The 22,545-nt window shown below is 40.3% G+C and overlaps 1 protein-coding gene across 1 annotated transcript; it reads left to right on the top strand.

The window, feature by feature from the left end:
- The first annotated feature begins 428 nt into the window (after positions 1 to 428).
- kcnn2 (potassium calcium-activated channel subfamily N member 2) lies at positions 429 to 20,945 on the top strand. The gene is made up of 9 exons (XM_054612702.1): positions 429 to 1,205; positions 1,601 to 1,696; positions 11,583 to 12,001; positions 12,297 to 12,438; positions 12,611 to 12,721; positions 12,822 to 12,949; positions 14,843 to 14,851; positions 17,629 to 17,698; positions 20,560 to 20,945. The coding sequence occupies exons 1-9, from the start codon at positions 429 to 431 to the stop codon at positions 20,833 to 20,835; spliced, it is 2,028 nt and encodes a 675-aa protein (XP_054468677.1). The 3' UTR covers positions 20,836 to 20,945.
- The last annotated feature ends 1,600 nt before the right edge of the window (positions 20,946 to 22,545 follow it).

Below are 22,545 nucleotides of genomic sequence, written 5' to 3'. Positions count from 1 at the left end.
GCTTAATTACATCTATGGCAGTATTTCAAAATGCAAAGGTGTGTGTGGAGTGATGTTTAATAGCAGTAAGATGTTTTTAATATACACTTCTAAGACTCTCTATTTTTGGCTGTAGTTTCAGAAAAATGTTACTTTTTATTAAAACAAGTCCAGATCTCCGTAAAGATGTAAAAAAAATAAAAAAAAATATATATATACTGTTGATCCTAAATAAATAAGGCCGGGCTTCACATCTCATGGTTGCAACCTTTTCATGACGTCGAGGCAGTTGTTTTGGTCCCCTCTGCCCAATCGGAGGCTCCGCTCATATTCTACGGGAGCCGAGATGGGTCCATCCATGCAGCGGCTCCGTCCTCCCGTAAGTACCATAACGCCCTTCGTCGGGTGCTCTGTGGTACCCGGCTGCTGCTTTAAACGGCAGCACTGACATGGAAACCCCATTGCAGCTGCAGAACGATTTCTTCCCAGAGCAGCAGTTCCAGCACTGTAAGTACCAGCACTACTGCGGACGCGAAGACCGGGTCGGCAAGCAGCACGACCAACGCTGCACCTGCAATAGCTGCACCTGTGATGCGAGAAAAAGCCTCATCTTTCGCGGGACGTCGCCGACCACTGTGGGAACTTTAAGGACACCTTCGGAAACGTCTTCGAAGCAAGGTTGCCAGTACAGCGTCTGTGAGTTCACCCCCTCCAGTCATGGTAGTTCATCCAGGCATCATCATCATCATCCTCAGCAGCAGCAGCAGCAGCGGGGCAGCCTGGGCAGCAGCCACAAAGACAGTAACTCCTACAATGAAATAGCCATGAGCAGCTGCAGATACAACGGCGGCGTAATGCGGCCGCTGAGCAACTTGAGCTCGTCCCGCAGAAACATACACGAGTTCGATTCCGAGTCCCAGCCTTTGCAGCCCATCTCAGCCGCAGATGCGTCGGACAATTTAGTATCCAAGACGGAGAACAATTCCACCACACTGATGCCTTACGCATCGGGAGACGGAGGAGGAGGAGGAGGAGGAGGAGGCTGCGGCCACAGTGGAGGCAAATCGGGGAAAAAGAAGAACCAGAACATTGGGGAAAAGCTGGGGCACAGGAGGGCCTTGTTTGAGAAAAGGAAGAGGCTCAGCGATTACGCTTTAATCTTTGGGATGTTTGGGATCGTTGTTATGGTTATAGAGACTGAACTCTCATGGGGAGCCTATGGAAAGGTGCGTATTTACACAAATGCCGGTGCAGTTAAGAGTTAATTTAGTTGCATGTGACTGTCGGAGCAGGTCATTCAAAAAAACTTATGTTAAAAGTGTTGTAGAAAAGCAGTCACTTTAGATAAATCTGGGCTCACTGCAAAGTGTCCCATAGTCACATTGACACATGCAGGCCAAAAGGCCCACTGCTGTCCAAACACCCAATAGTAGAACAATATATTACATGTCAGAATGTGTTGCACTACACCTTAAGAAGCTCAATTATCACTTCCATGTATTGTTTTCCAGATTTGTGTCACACATGTAGGCTAACTAGGGCTGGTTTACCACCATCAGAATGTGATTTCATGCCATGATGTTGTGTGTTGTTTGGCTTTAGTGTTGTCGCTCTTTTCCAGGAGTCCCTGTATTCATTAGCTCTAAAATGCCTGATAAGCCTTTCTACAATCATTCTCCTGGGGCTGATTATCATATACCATGCAAGAGAGATCCAGGTAATGTTGTAACACTTTTCTTATTCTCTAACTGTTGGTGTTGAAGGGGTCAGCAGCATGTTTGCTTTAACAGTAGATGTCTCACCACATTTAGTAAATGCTCGATTTAATATTAAATTAACACACCTTTACAACTTTTTAGGATGCCACAAATAGACTTGGTACTGAATACGTTTTGCAGAATATGTGTATTTTCACATTAGAAAAGATATATTTTATTGACTTTCCAAAAATCTACCAAATCAAATAACTTTTTGTGAAAGCAACTGAGGTATTAAATTAGAGTTTCTGTGCAGTGTGGGAAAGTGTAATTACTCAATGACATCATATTTACTCTTTATCATTGTATTCTTCATTCCAAAGCAAAAATGTCTAATGTTTGTTCCATAACAACAGGTTTTAAACGTCAGAACATCTATACAGCTCTATGATCGCATAAATGACTATAGACTGTAGTAGACTGATTATCATCTTTTGAAGCCCCATTTAAAAGTTCATTATATACATTTTGATAAGATTTACGGACTCCTCACAGGGCTCAGTGGATGAGTATAGATTGTCAGCCTCCCATGAGATGTTCCAACACATGGACAGTTTTATGACCTTGCCTCGGAGCACAGTTACATTACTTACAGTTCGTCATGCTCTTCAGCACTTCAGCAGGCTCTTCATGAATGTTGCCACCTTCTGCATTTCTGCAGGTTGGACGTATGTTGCAAAAAAGCTTTCATGTATAAGATACTTTCTTTTTTTAATTAAAACGGCTTAAAAGAGAAAACTTCACTTGAAAAGGAGCACAACTCTAAGCATTTTCTCAAATCTTGAATGACACAATGTTTAATCATGTTAATGGATGAAAGAAGGCGATGGTGATTTATGCCTTCAGCTGAATTGTTTGAGCTGATCCAGCTGTTTTCACCTGCTCTTATTCAAGGTGTAGAATATGTTTTAGTAGGACAGAACAATATTACATTTGGACAAAACATGAGGTTGCTTTTGCATTAAAAGTTGCATTGGCTACAGTATATTCATCAGCCTTGTTGGTATATTTAGTGCTTACAAGTCCCAGGGGAGTATCAGTCATTGAAATAGCCCAACAATAAAATGTGTCGCCCCCTTCAGACGCCTCATTGTAAACCTTTCTTTATGAGGGATGATAGAAATGCACAGACATCATTACCATATTTCAATGCATAACAGAAGTGTTTTCATTTCCCCGGCAGACAGTTCCCGGTTGCTCTTTATAAATTAGAAAGCATACTGTAAGTTAACATGAGTATCATGTTCATTCTTCCACACCTTTTACTTAACCCTGTGTAAATTATTCAATTCTTAAACTGATCTTTTAAACCTCTTGATTGTCTTGATGTTAAATAATATATTGATTGAGTTGTGATCTTGCAAAAGTGCATTTTTTTCATCACAGCAGGTTTCCATTTAGTGAGTTTTATAAGCGACTGGGTTCAAGTGGTGGCTGTGCCTCAGCTGTATACCTTTATGGTCTCTGTTCACAAACCAGTTAAATGTTCAAGCACTGGATTGTGCATATATGTTTACTGTCGTGATGAAGCGGCACATCTGGATTGGTAAATATGGTGACAATAGCAGTTTTTAAAAGCTGGAATTCTCAGTTTAAGACATTAAAAATGGCTGTGAAGTAATATTCTTTCTTTCACTACAGGCAAGCCAAATCTTTTCATTTTATCTCTAAAATGAGCTTTTCTTTCCATTCCTTTAATTGTCAGTAGCTGCACATTTACCCAACAGGAAGGCTGTTTCAAACCTCTTTGATCCAGACTTCTCTGACAGTCACGTCAATATCTAAAACAACTTTCACCCTAGATAACCCTCTCTTCCCGATAAAGATGTTTCCTTTTTTTGCTGACCTAGAAAACTTTATTAAGGCAATTGTTTGCCCCCGAGTGGAATACTGCAATGCACTTTTCATCACATAACCCCTCTCCACAATGATTTATATACAATTTATTCAAATGTAAAAGCCTGAACACCTAATTTATCAAGTCCCCTTTGGAACAAACTATCAGCCAGCTCCTGTAACCTGACTCTGTTTTACTTCGTAAATCCAGTTCATAGTGTTTGCTTAAACTTCAACCACACCAGCTGTTCTTTTGTTGCCTGCCTGAGGGGATTTTCTGCCTGTTGTTGCTAGTATGTCATCACTTGGTTCCTGCAGACTGACATATGTGCTCGCACACACACACACACGCACACACACACACACAGAAAAAGTAATTCGAAATCTATCTTGCTAATGACACAGACCTACACACACAGTTGCTCTGGATGAGTGTGTTTATGTCTTTTGATTTTCTTAGTACTTTTTTTCATTTACATTTGATAAAAATGTGATTTTATTTCATATGTGTTGATATGAATCGTTTCAGCTTTATTTTTTTCTATGACAACCTCTCTGCCTGTTAAAAGCATAGACTGTATAAAGCCATAATTTTGAAACGTACCCCCTCATCTAGTTTGTAAAAGACGCTTAAAGTAAAAGAGTAGCCTACTCCATCAATTTAGCACCATCAGACTCACAATGGAAAAAGAAAAAATATCGCACCTATATCACCCACAATACATCTTGCCCGCCGATAATATGGTCGGCTATTTAGTTGTGTTAGTAGCGGCTACTGTAGCATAGCTAGCTAGCCTCATGCAGAGATGAGAAGCGGCCTACAGAGGCATGTTAGTGAGCTCTCTTCTTTCTTACTTAATTTTCAAACTTGTAGTGTTCACATACAACCGACGCTGACTTAAGTGACATCAACCGAGGCAATGTATCATACTTTACACAGCTTTCTCTGGAAGCACAAAAGACAGTAGCTTACTTTTCAATTCTTATCCAGAGCCAGAGACATTATACAATAACTGTTTTCATATGCTGTGATGTAATCCCAATGACTAGTAAATTGACAAAATTTGTAAAAAAAAGTCATTTAAAATCAGAAATGCTAATTAACTCCATATGTGGTATTATCACCATCACTCTCAAACTACTGTTGTGTGATTCCATATGATGTGATATCCCTGGTTTGTGACCCCAGCCTTTTATTTTAGTTTTGTTTTGTTCATTTACTCTAGATGAGCCAAATGGATTTTGTGATATTGGTAGAGTGCTTTTTCTAAAGTGCACTTTTCCATGTGAGAAATTTTGCTCCTGCAGTAAAGTAGATTATGCATGCACATCCGTGTGAACTCACAGATGCCTGTCAGATGTAGAGGCAGGAAGTCAGGATGATGAAATATTTCTTCACCACTTCTAACCCCTTAAAACTGATTTGCTTGGCAGACTCGGTGAAGACTCTGCTCTCTCATTTTCATAGGGTGCAACAACAGGAAGTATTTCCTCCTCAGAGTGACTGTAAACTTAAAAAGGTCAGGTCAGGCGGGGTAGATGTTGGACTCCAGCTGTCATTTGAATTGTTTATGGATACATCTGCTGTACTGCACTGGCAGTGATGGTGACCTACTGAGCTCAGTGTATTAACAGAGAGAAACAGTGTGTCCATGTTCTGCTAAATGTCCTTAGACTTGTCCCACCATCTACAATTAGAATACGTAGCATTAATGTTTAATCCTCTTTAATACACATTCAGTATTATTCTGTACTTCTCCTTCAAATGTTATCAGCCTGATTCAGCGCCAATGATGTCTTTTGTTAACTGCTGGCGTTCCGCCTGAGGATTTTTTTGACTTTTTAGTTGAGTTTGCTGCGTTGGCAGTCAGCGACTTACTGTACAGTGGCAGTGGAAACGGAGGTTAGAGTCTGTAGCTGCTTCATGACTTTGATTTGTCCTTGTCAAAGTCTGATATGAGCTACGAGCTGGGAGCATTTTTCCTGCTCTCGCTGCTAAGATGGTTGTTGAGTTCACCTAATTTCCAAAAAGACAGACACTGACATTTTGAAAGTTTTCTCTTCTTCTCACATCAAAGGCTTTCTGCCGGGAGGCATTTGTGTTAAGGCCATTGCTGTGTCGCTGCACCTTGTGATGACAGCTCTGTTGAGTTTTCTTAAACTAATGCAAAAAGCTTTGGGTCTGTTCTGTCTTTGATGTGTATTTTTTTTTGTTGATAAAAATCAGCGCTTGTGTTTTTAAAATTGCACAGTTTTTACATTTTACAATCTGCAGAAAAGATAAGACAGCAACACATCGGCAAAACTCTGCAAGTGAAGTCAATCTTGGCCCTTGCTTGTCAGACTGCCCCTGGGTGGTGTGTATGTGTCAGAGATATGGTCTAACTGCAGGAGACGCTCTGCATTTCTCACAGTGAAATCTGTCCTCTACCTGAGACTCCAGACTAGAGTCAGATAACCACCACTGGCTGGTGACCTCAATGTTTTCACTGAACATACCGGCTTTCAAGGGCAGAGACACTCAGCCTCCCAAAGAGTTGAGAATCCTGAAAATGATTTATTGATGGCATTTACGAAATTCGTTCTGCGTGTGACTTTAAACATGTATATGTTTTTAGGGTTATCAATGCGTTTGGCTGCAGCAGCTACAGAAGAAAGATTTATAAAAGCTTTTACTTTGGCTCAGAGTGGCTTTACTTTGCTTGAATAGAAGAATGTGTATGCAAATGTGAGACTTAATTTCAGAAACAAAAGCAAACTAAATCAGCAACAGCTTCGGATTTACTCAGCAAAGTGGCCTCTTAGTGGCTCACTTTGATATCATAAATAAAGCATTGCATTAATGGCTAATCGGGCAGAACCTCGCAACCTAATTCACTAATGAGATTGAGCGATTTCATCCTCAGTGACAAGATATATGTTCCCATCTCCACATTACACAGATTAGATATTGAGCCGGACTCCATTAGTTATATTGAGCGTCGTGAAACCAGTAACCAACCCAGCTTAGCACCACAGGTGAACTCCTCTGAGGCTACACAGTGTAGACGCAGGACAGCGGAGAATGAGCCCAGGACATATTCAGCTGTATTGTCTCTCGACCCGACATGAATGAAACGTCCCCATGATGAGCAAGGGGCATGCATTCTTAGTCATTAGACCAAATCTGGGGTCCATCAGAAAACAAGCCGATAAAAACCAGTGACCGCTGGATTTGTCCTCAAATAGTCCTCACAGTCACTGTATCAGCTGTTTGTTGACTGAGATGTGTTGCACATTGCAGTAACTTAATGTATATGTACATTATTGTCACTGGATTCCATTTTTGGGAAAGAGAGGACCCTTTGGCCAGGGTTTAGGTTAGAATTAGGTTTAGATTAAGGTTTGGATACACACATACTCAAATGTACAGAAGTACAAACGTGTTTGTGTGTCCATATAATAATATAGGGGTTAAAGGGGCTAGATTAAAGAACATAAACAATTCATAGAAAATGACTTGAAGGGTCAGTTCACCCAAATTACAGAAGATATACATTCTTTGCTCATTTTTTTATGAAGGTATCTGGCTATGCAGGAAGCTTTGATTTGCCCAGGTTATGCGTTATGCTCCTCTTTCTCAGTTTGGTGTGAAAGACATAAATGGTTTTTTTTAGCCATGATAGTCGGGCTCTTGGTTGGTCAGTCCTCCACTTTGGTCCAGACTTAAATATCTCAACAATTGTTTGATGGATTTCCATGAAACTTTGTGCAAACATTGTGATTCTCCAGAGCGTGACTTGTATCAACTTTGGTGCACCCCTGACTTTTACTGTAGAGTTCCCCTGAGGTTGACATTTATGGTTTTTCGTGAAATGTTGAAACTATTGGATGTATTGCCATGCACTTTGGTACCGACATTCATGTCTCCGTCAGGATGAAGTATAATAACTTTGGTGGTCCCTTAAATTTTTATCTGACGCCATCGTCACTTCAAAATTGGTACGATACTTATGATACAAATAGATTGCGAATGGCATTCCCATTAGGCTCAGCTGTACTTTATTTTTTGTGCTAACTAGCAAATGTAAGCATAAGTTTTCCTCTTGAGGGATTGCAAGACTCCCTTAACCCCAACTGCTCAATGTAGTTGTTCAGTGGCCAGCAGACTGGTTGTTCTGGACATCTTCCAGGTGAGAATGTGATCAGGGCGCTCCTCAGAAAATGAGATAATGAACCTGGATAAATAAAGGTGAAAATACATCAGCATGTTAGCTTTTTTTCATTGTTAGCATATTGATGAAGAGCTATTTCAAAATATGGGCAAATAAAACCAGAACTCCCTGCATGCCAGGATACCACTAGTGCTTAATAAGAAAATATGTTTGATTGTTTAGTTTGATGTTTTTTTAATTTGGGTGAACTGTTCCTTTAAGTAACTGAATCATCTTACAAATTCTCCAAACTTTCTTTTAGTATGTTTGTAAGGTTCAGCTTGAAATCGATGGTCCTCCTTGTTGATGCAGTTTGTGTGAGTTTGACGTTTTTCTGAGACAATTCCACTTTTGAAGTATCATTTTTTCTTCTTTGTTATTCCAATCCTGGCTGTAGTCCAAGGCAGTGTTGTAGTCTTTTTGAGGGGTCGTGGGGTGTGTTTGATTCACCTCCTTGCTCCTCCTCAGTACACTTGATTGCCTGATCTAAATTGTATGTACAGAAAAAGTAGTTTTGCTGTCATGATGCTTTAAAACGCATGTGTCATAGAGCTGATTGCCAGGCTCCGTACACTTTGCTTTCATTCTTTAAAGACACGTTTTAACTGTGATTAAGTGAGTCACATTTAAAATCCATTTACTTGCTGTGTTTAAATTAATTGTCAGCCTCCTGTAACTCATTTAGTGTCCTATTTCCTCCACTGTCTGGTTTTAGGCCGGACTTTCAGTGTCTTCCTCCGTATCATATTTTGACATGATTTAAAACACCTATTGTAGTTTTCTCCACCTCTCTGTCATAACTGTTGGTTCTGCTGCTTGCATGGAATATTCGATGCTCTGAGGTAAAGGGCCCTTGAGTATTGTATTTCAGGTCATCCATTACCATAATTGCTTTTACCTACCAAGTAGGCTTTCCTTATGCAACTGGCGTGTAAATGTTTAATTACATTGTTTTGAGGTAACAAACTTTGTAACTGCTTTTGACAGGGTCGGTTTGTTCTTTAAAATGTAAAATAAAACGCTGCTTGTGCTGTGTGCAAACAATAGATTTAGCGGCTTTCAGGGCTCTAATTCTGTAAGTAAGAAACCGCAGCAGAGTGGAGTCACAGCTTGTGTTTCCGTGTCTACATTACACTCACTTGGAAAGGCGAACACGACGAGCTGTGGTTAGAGTTACACACCTCTCTGACAGATGTCAGTTTGTTAAAGGAGCTTGGTGTCGCTCATTTGATATGAACAACTGCCTCTGAAAATTTAATTTGTCTCTTTTCTGTGTTTGGGGGAAACTTTGATTGTAGTCTTTAAATAAATATAAATGAGCTGCAGATGCTTTGTGGGTCAGTTGTACCTTTTGTTCTGGGACTTGTGTTAGCTGTAGCTTGTTTTGTTTTTGTTGTAATGTGCCGACGTGTTGACAGTTGATATTTCTTGCACAGTGTCTGTTGGACATATAATTGGATCAGAGGCTGTAATAAGCATGCTGTGTTTGCTGTTGGTGGTTCAGTGAAGGTTTTATTTTGAAGCAAATCAGACGGCTGAGCTGTAGAGTCAGAGTGCCTTTGAATCTGTCAAGCTGTAGTATGAGGAGCATTCATGTACGTCTGTGAGAAGAGTGGCTGTGTTATGTTATTGCCTTCTATGTGCTTTCTTTGTCCTTGAACATGTTGAATAGGGCCTTTTATTTCAATGTGGAAAATATGACTTATTCAGCAATTCAATTTTATGTAACATATCACTGCTAAATTTACAATCTAGGTCACCGATCCCATTAGCCCCCCGGGATTGGGACAGTTTTTACTTCTATAATGAGAATCTCCAAATTAAACTAAATGGAGGGTAGTTGGCGAGATGCCGAGTTGTGATGTTTGCTTCCAGTGTGTTAGATATTATTTCTAACAATTAATTTCTTATAGAATTAAAAGTGCAATTTTGCGTGATAAATCAATTAATCCAATTTTTCAGACTTAAATAGCTATGGGAGTGTGTGTGTTGCACACAAAAGGCTTGTTTTAAACATTTATTTTAACCATTATAAACCTTTTCTTTACCATATATTAGTGGAGTTGGGGGGAAAAAAGTAACTGAAAATCAAAACTGTACTCTTTCAATATTAAAGTATAGCGGAGCTGAAAGACAAACTGACATAAACTGTAAGCAAAAACATTGCACTGTATGTGTATGTTTCCATTTTTTATCCAGAGAATTACTGGAAATAATATTATTCATTACTAAGCGTATTAAAGAGGCGTCCGACAAAATTTAATCATGTGCAGTTTTTCTTTTCTCCCCTTTTAGAAAGGCTTCTGCTCTTATGGCAAAAAACAGCCGCCAGGAAACCTCGCTTGTATTTGCTGACAGCAACATTTTGTGAAATATCTATTGCCAGTTGTGACGGCCTCTACACAAGCAGAGGACCTTGAGGTGATTGAGTAGATGGAACAGGAGCAGCTTTGAGGGAATATCAGTGTGGCGTGTCAAAAAGAGGAATCATTTGACAAATATAGTGGAAATAAATACAATCTGATAGTGTTTAATCGGCAACCGATACCTGCAAACATAAAATATGAGAGAGTGTATTTTCAACCGTAAGCATGACCAGGGATCAATGTAAGCGAGCTGGCCATGGCGGTCATGGGCTCAGCTGTTAGATCAGGTTGAATACATCAAGCAGTGAATCTTCTGGCTGAAGATAACTGCAGATTGGATTGAAAGATTTGAGGAGTAGGGAGGCGATGAACAAGAGGAGGGAGCAGCAGCAGCAGCAGAGGTGACCAAGTGAGGAAGCTATGACAGAGGACAAGGTGGAGAAGAGTGATGAGGCCTGTTGAAATCCACCCACACTGAACTCCCCAGTGGAACGGCCTACCTTCTGGTCGGGGTGGCCAGGCGATCAGACGCTAACGCTAATGTGGAGGCGGCAGATGTTCTCATCAGCATAATGCTTTAGAGTTAAGAATGCAAGCTGCTAATGTAACACTTATTTTTTAGAAAGCAGAGAGAAAAACCGCGTCATTTGTAGACTATTTTCTATTTTACTATGAATCACATGTTGCATTTATTATTACCTTTTGTCTTAGAGTTTCAGTTTCCAGAGCACAATGTGATGTCTTTAAATGTTTTGTTTTCTTCAACTATAAGTCACATATATCCAAATATATTCACTTTATAGTGATATGTATGACAAAGAATAATAGCTTCACTATTGTTCTTTGAAAATTTACATTGAAATTGACTAATCGTTTAACTTTCTTCCTTCCAGATATCCGTTGCATTCCATCAATTTCACTTTATTATTGAAATCATACTTGAAAATGCTTGAACCTTGAGATAGGTTAAAGCAGGGAATTTTATATCATACAGAAATTAATTGCAACAAATGACTAGCCGTGAAAACATATAAAACCATGATTTTCTTTGTATTTTGTACTTGTATTCAGTATTCCAACCTTAATCATATATCTCAGTGCCTAACTGAATGCCATTTTTGCCCTTGAAAAAGTGTAGCGTCCTCCTTTTATAAATCAGTAATTTATTATTTTCTTTCTTCCTCCAAATGTTGTTTAAAGCACAGTGAATATTACCCTCTTGAAAACGGTCAAAATAGTGTTTTGTATATCATTTGTCTTAAATAGGCAACAACATGAGAAAAAAAACTGCTAAGGTCTTTAGAAAATGGGACTAAAGAAATATGATTTAATGACCCAGGGCTATTTATGACTTATTGTTTAATGGGGTTTAATGATTTCCTGTAGCTTGCTGTGTCACCATGATGGAAATGTTACCCTCCATCCAGGCTCACTGTGCCCTTTCCTTGCAGTTATTTATGGTGGACAACGCAGCCGATGACTGGAGGATAGCCATGACATATGAGCGCATCTTCTTCATCTGCCTGGAGATCCTGGTGTGCGCCATCCACCCCATCCCCGGGAACTACACCTTTACCTGGACTGCACGCCTGGCCTACTCCTATGTGCCATCCAAGACGGATGCAGATGTGGACATCATCCTGTCCATCCCCATGTTCCTGCGGCTGTACCTCATCGCTCGTGTCATGCTGCTGCACAGCAAGCTCTTCACGGACGCCTCGTCACGCAGCATCGGTGCACTCAACAAGATTAACTTTAACACACGCTTCGTGATGAAGACCCTCATGACCATCTGTCCCGGCACCGTGCTGCTCGTCTTCACCATCTCGCTGTGGATCATCGCTGCATGGACTGTGAGAGCCTGTGAGAGGTGCCTGGATCCGTTTCTCACGCTATGCAGCACTGCTCGGCATGAAACATAGATAAGGCATAAAAATAGATAATGTACACACTTCATAGCACACTCTGGGTCTGAACTTTGAGATGAAAAGATTTACAAGAAAAGATTAAAGCCCTGCAGTGTTCAGACACATTTATTCATATCAAACGTACTACATTGAATTAGTTCTCTTTCATCAAAATGAGAAAAAAAATAACAAGGTGAAGCTAGAGTGCATCGGGTGCATGAAGGTCGTTCACCCTATTGCATTTATCATTTATTACAGGTACCATGACAACCAGGACATAACCAGCAACTTTCTAGGAGCCATGTGGTTGATCTCAATCACGTTTCTTACCATTGGATATGGGGATATGGTCCCAAACACATACTGTGGGAAAGGAGTCTGCCTCCTGACTGGCATTATGGTGAGAAAGGCAGACTGAGCGCTCCACTTTTTTGTTTTCAGTCAATAATTTCTGATATTGACAGAAAGCTTTAATATTTTTCTGACAGTAACTAACATGCTTCTACTGTTTCATGACTGGAAAAGAATAGTAAGTTCAGTTTTTGTACTTGTTGTCTCTTGTTATTTCTCAGGGCGCTGGCTGCACTGCCTTGGTGGTGGCTGTGGTGGCAAAGAAACTGGAGTTAACCAAAGCTGAAAAACATGTCCACAATTTTATGATGGACACCCAGCTAACAAAAAGAGTAAGTGAAAGCTCCCCTAGTTGGTTATTTTGACATCACAGATGGTTCACCTTTCTGCATTCTTGACTCAAATGTTTACTCTTGTTTTTTTGCACTTTAGGTTAAAAACACAGCTGCGAATGTTCTCAGGGAGACGTGGCTCATCTATAAGAACACCAAACTGGTGAGGAAGATGGACCACGCCAGAGTCAGGAAGCACCAGAGGAAATTTCTCCAAGCCATTCACCAGTAGGTACCCCGCTCTTAACCCCTGACCACGCCACTCATGTCAGTCTAATGCCTTTTATCCCGCAGTGTGTTCACTTGGTTTAATGATGCAACACCAACCTGAAATCTGACTTGTTTGACACCTGTAGCAAAAATACGTGCTTGAATTGTTGGAGGATCTTGTACTTGTTTCACCTGACTTTAAATTTGCAGATGTGATAATGAGTTGGCCTGTTGGTTCTGCATCATAAAGAGTGGTGAAAGATTGTGTAAATAGTATCTATGGACACACTAGAGGCTCTTTTAAGGCATTTATATCAAAATAATTGTCAACCTGCATTTTTCTCTGAATGTGATTTGGAGAAACTCGTGGGTATATTATGAAAATAGTCAGTCCTCAGTTTTACAGAAGTGTTCCTGAAACTAATTTTACCTTGAAATATTCTCAAGTTACAGAATTCCCAGCCGTATGATATTGATCTCTCTTTCACCTTTTGCTGTCAGATTGACTCTTGTGTGATTCCTTTGCTGTAAATCAGATGCCAGGCTGACACATGTGGGTTTCTACCTTTCTAAAGTCAGACACTTACCTGTCAGCGAGTCTTTTAGTTGGTCCCCAAGGACCCCCAGAAGTGCTATCTAACAGTATTGATTTTAGCCTCACCTCGCTCTTGTTTTTTCTTCAACCCACAGTGCTTACGATCACATCCAGGTTGTGGCTTCTTGCAATAACCGCCAATCAACTCACTGCTTTATTAAAATAAGTCACCAGATGAGCAGTGATTTTGTTATTATGTAGAGTTGTGCTCAAGTAAAATGTCCCCTGTTTGTATGTTTGTTTGCTTTCTGTGGTTTCATGTACGTATATGAGTCTTTGTGGTGTGAACATTTGATTTGCTCATTAATCCTACATTTATGTTTCAAAGACATCACGGTGTTTAAGTACAAGCGTGTAGAGGTAGATAAATACACACACTGTCTGCTGCTGCTGCTGCAACCCACATCCAGATTTGTGTGTCATGGTTGCTTTGTCGAGTCATTATGTCCTTGCTGTCTTATTCATCCGATTTGCAGCGGTGATGACAGCGTCTCATGTCCACCTCCTGTTCTCTGGGACAGCCTAATAATGGAAATCCCTCGGAGCTAAAGCTAAATCTATAGAGAACCAGATTCAGTGGGGAAAAAAGTCACGTCCAGCTCTGTGTGCAAGGACAACTACTCAGCATGGTGTCAACATCCTACCGTCACAACTTTATCGTCTATCTGTTTAGTCCATGAGGTAGTGTATTCACAGGCCTTATCTTAAATATTGCTTGTAGGTGAGTTGAATATATGACAGGAAGCGGCCTGACATCCAGCAGATCGATCAATTGGAGGGTTGGAAAAGTCCTAAAGCCACCCTCGACCAGTCGTGAGGCGATAGCAAAACATAAAATCAGATATCAATGTTCCTGTTTCCTCCGGTCAAAGCTGTGAGACAATGTGAAAGACTTTCTCAGAAGTCTTCAATCACTGTAAACGATGTGAGGTGAAAACAGTTGTTAAATGTGGTCATTGGCGCTTTGAAGCACTGTCTGCGTTTGTGAATGTTTACAGGACGTTTTTTTTTTAATTTACTTTATTTCTGATAACCGGGACTAGCGTGGAATAAAGGGATTACACTCAGAGAGCAGGCAAAGCTGCAGATAGCGTAAACAGTCCAAACACAGAGATAACACGCTGGTTGCATGAAGGAATAAGTCAAGAAGAATTGTTGCTGCTGTTCAGAGACGACAGCATAGAGGTGAGGGTTCCAGCAGCCAGACTTGAGCAAACAGACTTTGCCATCTGAATATCTTTATCTGATGCTGTAATAATTCATTTGTCTACTTCATGTTTCCTTTTTTTCCTGTTTGTGTCGACACAATGCAATAGAGCTCGAAAGTAAGTCTTCGCCTCACATGTAGATACAGACCTGTTGTGTGCATGCCAACGAGAGCTTGTCCTTCAACTTAATAATGTGACTAAAAAATTACACTCCCTCATTTGATAAGTGAAATTCATGCCATGAAAAAATGTGGTAGTTTGCAATAATTTATGGGGTTTCACAAAATACAATCATAATCTTTCCATTATTTCATTTAAGCTGCTTCAAATGTTTTTATTAGATGTCTGTTTAACTGAATACCATGTCAATTTGATAAAATACACATTAGTCTCACATATTTCATTCAATCTTCAGCATTTTGCAAACAAACAGCTTTAAAGAACCAGCAACACCTTTTTACGTCTAATTATTGAGTAGACCCATGCTGCACTTTCTAAACACACCCACAGATGCATATTAAGTGAATTTCAATTATCGGTGATGGAGGGTGTTTTTCTTTCCATTTCTGCATGGATGTGATGAGAATTTGATCTTTAATCAGAAAGCCACTGATTAAACTACAGTCAACTGTGCTTTCACGTACCGAAGGATGACAACTAGAGCTCTACAGGAGACAGACCTGCAGTGACACAAGTACATGATTTACCATATCTCTCAAGTCATGTTATGCAACTTAGCAGTCACGCTCATACAGATCAGGGCTCAGGGTCATCTTTCGGCGTGTGGAACCATTGTTACGCCTGTTGCTACATTTGCAGCCACATTTCCTCCATTTCTCTGTTGGATGACACAGTAGCAAAGACGCTGAAATGGTGTTATCATGCCTGGTAAACAGCATAATAACACGGACATACAGCTGTCATTAGCTGTAGACATAGTTTAAACACCCCTGAGGTTATTTGGATGGTATGGTTTATCACACCACAGGCATGATGTTGCACGCATGCAACCAAATGTCCTACAGTATGTTATGTGTTAGGCCTTTACAGCTGTGCAGTCAGACCATCCCATTTGGGAACCGTCTCTTTCCATTTACAAGGTTGAAGTGGGAATCGTAGCAGGAGGAAGGGCAGTGAGGGCCGGTTAGCTCAGAGATCAGAGGATTGGAGACGCAGGAAAGTGACCTGAGACGAAGGTCAGGGTAAAGCTCTAGAGCAATCCTGTTTGAGCCCCGAGAGGCTGCGACTTTGACCGACAGCATGAAGCTGTCAGCGGGGATAGAAAGAAAAAAAAAAGACGGGCTGCAGAATGGTCACCCTCTCCATTACACTGACGAGAAATTAGCGTTTCGTTCCACAATGAGGTAGAGGGAGGTCACGACAAGGAAAGCAAGTTGAGAGGGTAAAAAATATGGTGCAGCACTAACTGGGATTGCCTTAACTGATTTAGTGGGGTATTAAAAAGCTTAGCGTAGCTGTTTTCCCTTGATGAATAGCAAGCAGATTTAGAGGGGCCATTGAAAAGGAGAAATGCCCATGAGGAGTGATTGACTGAGGCACATATAAATATAAAAGACAGTGAGCGTGGGCTTCCTTTTCCTGACCTCAAGCTGCTCCGTGCTTTGACCCCATCTGAAAGCTATTGGTCATCCAACTGTGAAATGTGTAATTTTACCAGGTTTTACATCAACTGCAAAGTCATTTAACATAAAATACTTATTATCTTCCTTCATATTAGATGCCTTCGTTTTTCTTTCATTTGAACTCATGAATAATAAAAGTGCAATAGTTTTCTATTCTGTAATTGTCTTTAGAGTCTGCCCTGTATGAAGCATTTCGGTCCTCAGTTGAGAGGACACCGTCCCTTGCCCGTAGTTTCCTTTAGTGACTCCCATGGCACCCTCTGTTGGTCTAACCTGTCATCTTCACTCCACATCTTCCTGTCTTCAGGAAACAGATAAATGATCCGGCATTGCATGAGAATGGGTGCATCCAAGCTAATTAGCAGACCATCCCCCCCAGGGCCCCTTAAATCCCTTCTCAACCTCCATTACTGTTTGCCCTCGATTCATAGATAACCTTGTCACACCTCAAACTGTGTTCATGTCTCAGGCAGTCAAAGGTTGTTTTTATTATTTTAAAAAATCTGATATGTTTGCAGACAAGATTCTATGTATGTGCCAATTTTAATTTAGCATGCACGGTTGATTCTGGAAAAAACCTCTTTAATATCTTGAAACCACGTGTGGTGGACTCTCACTCCACAATATTGCACAGTTGCTGTTTTTGAGCCCCCCGAGAAGATGAGAAAACCCGGCTTTAGAAGCCTAATTAAACAGGAGATGTGAATTATTTAAGCATGTTGTATGAAGTAGGCAAGTCATTTTTTGCAGACTATACATGTAGGATTAAAATAAATATGCAGATTGCTGCTTTCAAAAGATGAAACTTTAGTCTCTACGTTCACATAAAACAATGTTTGATATCTGTGGCTTTTTGAGTGACTAAATAATTCACAAACTCAAACAGAGAAAAGTTGGTTTAACCAGAAGAAGAACTTTAAAGAAAGCTATTTATGGTGTTTTATAATCCAACATCAAGAAGCTAAAGGACTTGAGTGGTATGAGTCCGCCTCATTCCCTTATTACGGTTGATGTATTGGTTGAGTCGGACATGGAGCTGGTCTGATTCTCAGTGGCAGCTCTCCCACCCGCTGTGGTCTCCTCTCCACGTGCATGCAGCTCAACCAAACAGACTGACCCCTGCATTCTCTACACACATCCTGTGCATGTCCTAGGAGTGTTCTCCGTGTGTATGCCTTGTGTGTGCACAAATTTAATGACAAAAGTTCTGATAGCGTTAATTTATTGGGTTCTGAATGGTCTTGTGTTCAGATTGAGAAGTGTTAAAATGGAGCAACGCAAGCTGAATGACCAAGCAAACTCACTAGTGGACCTTGCTAAGGTAAGCTAGACTTACAGTCTACTGCTGCATTGCACATTGGGACACACCGCTACCCTGATAAGTTTATTTCCTTTGTGTGATTTAATTCAATGCATGCTAGTTCACTCGCTGAATTAGTTGTGTTTTGTGAAATAATCAAAGTCTACAGGTGTCAAATAAACAGACAGGGTGATTAAAAACACATCTGTGTGATGCTTCTGGGTGTCTGCACTCACCTGAGATTCTGATTAAGGTTTGAAATAATAACTTCATTTTATTTCACAGTGTTAATTGCTATCCCCAGGACACTTTCTCTGCAAAATTACTGAATGAGAGGGACAAGAAACCCCTTTGTGTCTGTAGTGTTTTCCACTTTATGTATTCTCTGAAGCTGATAAACCTTAGGGAAAGACCAGGCAGCTCGCCAGCCTGACACAGCAGAAACAGTAACCTGGTAAGGGAGACACACTGTGATCTGATGATTCAGCCAGAAGAAAAAGGCAGAGAGGATAGAAAAGCAGAAAGCTCTGACATTCAAAGGTACAGCACAGTCAGACTGGATTCAGGCCAGCGTGTCATGAGAGGTATTAGCCCAGTTAATATTGCCCAAGCACCTTGTGCTGTAAAACGGCAGGGAGAGTCGGGATGTGACATTGGATATGAGGTGGCTAAAAGCCAGTGCCACTGAGCTGGATCTGTAATCGTTGCTATAAGAGTCTGTTGCCATAAGAGGGCAGAGTAGCTTCAGTCTTCTCGTGCTCTCAGTAGAAAGATGGAGCTAAATAGAGCTGAACATATCATTGGCAGCTGCATCGCCACTGCAGTGCAATGTGAAATCCCTCGTATCACAATGTATCCCCTTAACTCATTATCTCTTCTACAGTCTAATATACAATGTGGCTTTTCATTTTTTTTTTATGTGACTCTAGTGATGCACTGTTTGGGTGAATGTTTTTTTCTTTCTACACCATTTTCTTCACTTTGCCATTCAGGCTGAATTACATGTCCTCAAATTGCTTAATTGCTTTCTCAAGCTGCAGTTTGAAACAGTCGCTGTCTCCCCTCTCTCTCTTTATCTCATTCTCCTGTCGGTGTCAATTTGTGGTTTTATTATGCAGTTGAAGTGGATCCATAATAATGGCATAGATTCTTGCGCCATAAATTTAATCCTTTATTGATGATATTGGTTCCCTAATTATTTACTAGGCCTGTAGCATTTCACACCATCACTTTTTTAATGTGTTCTTGTTACATTTCATGATTTACAGATGAGGCCCAGACTTGGGTCAGTTCAGCTCTATATGCAATCAATGTCTTAGTCAAAGGAATGATTGCATGTGGAAAAGATGATACATCAAAATATTTTAGTATTTGGTTATCATTACACAAACTGTTTAAATGTTGAATTGCATTTATGAGCCACTGACAAATCTATGCATGATAAATCAAGGATTAGATTAGTGTTTATATAAGTAATACAGTGAATCCCTTGTCACCGCTATCCGTCAGGTTGAGCGGTGTCAGTGCTGCTTTAGTTCTCGCTAATTCAAATAAACAACCTATCCCATTATCCCCACCTCAAAGAGGACAAGGTAAGTGATGGATAGCATTGGGATTATTAGTCCTCTGCTGAATAATACTGTATCTTAAAAACCACCCTCCAGCAGCATCACACCCACACTTCTTCTGAAATGTGACATGGATTTCTTTAGTGTGCTAATGGCTATTCTTGAAGACTGAACCTCAGGAGTTAAAAAGCAGCAGCTAAATCATATGTTTATTTGAAAGGTCCATGAGCAGATGGTTGATGGATCAAAAAAAGCATCATGCAAACTTGGCAAGCACCTTTCCTGTCTCCTCAAGGTCATAGGCTAATGTAATCTGCATGGAAACAGGAAATCTTGTAAACTGGTCACATAAAATCTACCCTTCTCAGCCAGTCTTGACGGGGAAGATGTAACATAACATGATGTTCCACTGTCCTTTTTTTAATGTAGAATCTGCTCTCCTCTTGCTGGGAAATTGCAGCCAATAAAATGGATCACATATACTCTGTGAAAGCACCAGAATAAAATAATTTAACTTGCAGAATGTGATTTGCCAGTCTGGCTTGTTTTTTCATGTTGATAGCCAATATTTCCATAACCATTCCAAATGGCATTTTTTTTGTTAGATGCTGAGATTATAGGATAGGTTCACATTTTTCCAACTTTGCCATAAACACAACGAATGCACCGTCCTTGTTCAGCGCAAAAATGCATTTAAAAGTTCATTGAAAAACCAATATGAGGCTTCAGCAATCTGAGTCGATCAGGACAAGCAGGTGTCTTCCAAAGTTACCCTCTCCTTCCACTGTGGCTCATTGAGAAAATACTGTCATTTGAAGCACAGAAAGGAAACTAAAAAGACTGTAACTTGACTTGTCTAACGCAAACTGCCAAAGCCTCATATTGGCTCCGACCGAACTTCAAAATGACTGTTGAACTAATGAGCGCTTTCAATGTACATATGAGCAGGTGAGTATTGTTTTCAGACAGACTTGAAGAATGTGAATCAATCCTTAAATTGTTCTTTTGTAAGAGGATTAACAGTTGGTAATGGCTGTTCTATTCATGTTTTTTTTTTAATTTAAAGTCTGAACTGAATGTGTTGAAATGTAATCTTTCAATGTAAAGCTCACAGTCCTCTAATTCCTCTCTTTTTCAGAATGAACTCTTTCAACTGTATAGTTATTGAAGTATTGAAGAAGCCTGTGTTTTTAATCTATATATTACCCTGCTTGTTTGTAATGGATACATACAGTATTTCTAGGTTGTCCATTACAAAAAAACACCAATTTGGAAAATGATCATGTTAAGTGTGTTCCCTCTCCCCTCTTCCAGACACAAAACATCATGTATGACATGATATCGGACTTAAATGAGCGAGGAGAGGACATGGAGAAGAGGATTGCCCTGCTGGAGACAAAGCTGGAGACTCTACTGAGTAACTTGCAGGCTCTGCCGGGACTCATCAGCCAGGTCATCAGCCAGCAGCACAGGGACTTCCTGGAGGTGCAGCTCCAGCCTTATGACAAACACAGCCCTGAGCGCTCACAGTCAGTATCCCGACGAAGGTCGTCTTCCACAGCACCGCCCACCTCCTCCGAGAGCAGCTAGAGTCCAAGCGGAATGCCTCCACTGAAGACTTTTGCCATCATATGGCCAAGTTGCATTTATCGTAAAGCCTTATGGTTTCAATAAGTATTATCCAAATTCTGATGACAGAATCCAAGATACTGGGGACAATGCATTTAAATGGATAACTTCATGCTGTTGTTTGTTTTTTATTACCTCAAAAGATGATGTTATCCTTGCTCTGGTGACTTGACCACAAATAATGGCGCTTCCCTCAGTAAAAGGCCTATCGATGGGGGTACGATATGAACTCTACTCCATCTCTATGCAGAGATAGCCAGTTTTAGGTGGCAAAGTTACCATGAGTGAAACTATTGCACTAAAATAGTGCTTCTCACAGACTTTGTGCTTCCACTGGCTTGATTCAGTTGCCGTTTTCCTCAAAGCAAACTGAGAAACCACTGAGAAATCAGTCAGGAAGCATGACAGAGATTTTGGGGAAAAGTGCTGTGTTTGATGGACTGGAGTGAACCGAGAGCAGACAGCAGATGAAAATTGCTCCTGCACACTGTCACTCTGAGATAACTTAAGAAAGCTTGAAATGAGGGGGAAAAAAGCATATATCTTTTAGGTTAGAAACAGCATCAACTATAGCGGTTTTCTTTTGCAGAGTGCCCCTGTAGAATGACTATTTTTGGGGCAATATTGCAAATAATTTAATCCTCTAGTCAAAATGAATGCATCAAAATCTGTACTTGCACTTACTTTTTAATCAATGCACTTCAATGCTGACCGACGTATGATATAAAGATGCGTTGCTCATTAAAAGAAGAACATTTGAGATGTTTGGGCATGGGTTTATTATTGTCAATTCTCAAGTTGTGGCTCGTGTTGAATCAAGTCAAAGCCCTTTTTTGTTTTCCACAAAGAAGCATTTATTTAGACCTGTAGAGGTCTACAGAAATGTATTGAGTAATAAGAAACTCACTAATTATCCAATTACCCCTTGTCTTGCTGTGTCTCACCTCCTGTCCTTCCTTCCTGTGCTATTTATGCTTGCTGTCTGTTGAGCTGGGCAACAACAGATGCTGAACAACTGAACAACAACTTGCTGAAACCGTATCTACCTTTTAAAAAGAAAATGCCTATTTTTATATATTTTGATGAGGACAAGCACACCTCCTACAACTAAACAAACAATAATGGGGATGAATGAAGTGACAGATTTGGCAAATCTAGCACATGGTTTAATATTTTTGGACTGGAGTTAAGATACATAGAGATGTCTGTTAGGTTCTTTCCTGAACTTGATTATAGACTATTTAGAAACTACATTATTCTTCAGATTGTATTTATTTTTTACAGCAGAGGCTTTAGATGACACTGTTGGCTGAGCTGGAGAGCAATATTCAAGAGCTTGTGAATCTACCAACAGTGGCTGGCATTTATTAGGTTTGGAAGTTTCAACGTTAATCAAATTAAAATATTTAGATTTTATTGAAATATCATCCTTGGCCTTTCATACAGTCTATCTGCGTATCAACTGTGTGAAAAGCCCTGAAGTGGCCAATACACCCTCTAGACATAATTACTCCCAGTATGAACATAGTTGTTAATGTAACCTTTTCAAGGTTCACAGAGCGTAGCATGGGTCAGAGGAGATCATCAAATCAGCAGCACTGATCTTGTTTAGCCAGCTAACAGACTAACCAATAAGTCAATCAGACGGTCAACAGAATGACAAGTGTTCAG

The sequence above is a fragment of the Anoplopoma fimbria genome, chromosome 14, assembly GCF_027596085.1.
Source record: "Anoplopoma fimbria isolate UVic2021 breed Golden Eagle Sablefish chromosome 14, Afim_UVic_2022, whole genome shotgun sequence".
Classification (NCBI taxonomy): Eukaryota; Metazoa; Chordata; class Actinopteri; order Perciformes; family Anoplopomatidae; genus Anoplopoma; species Anoplopoma fimbria.
This window is presented reverse-complemented; position numbering and strand designations above follow the sequence as displayed.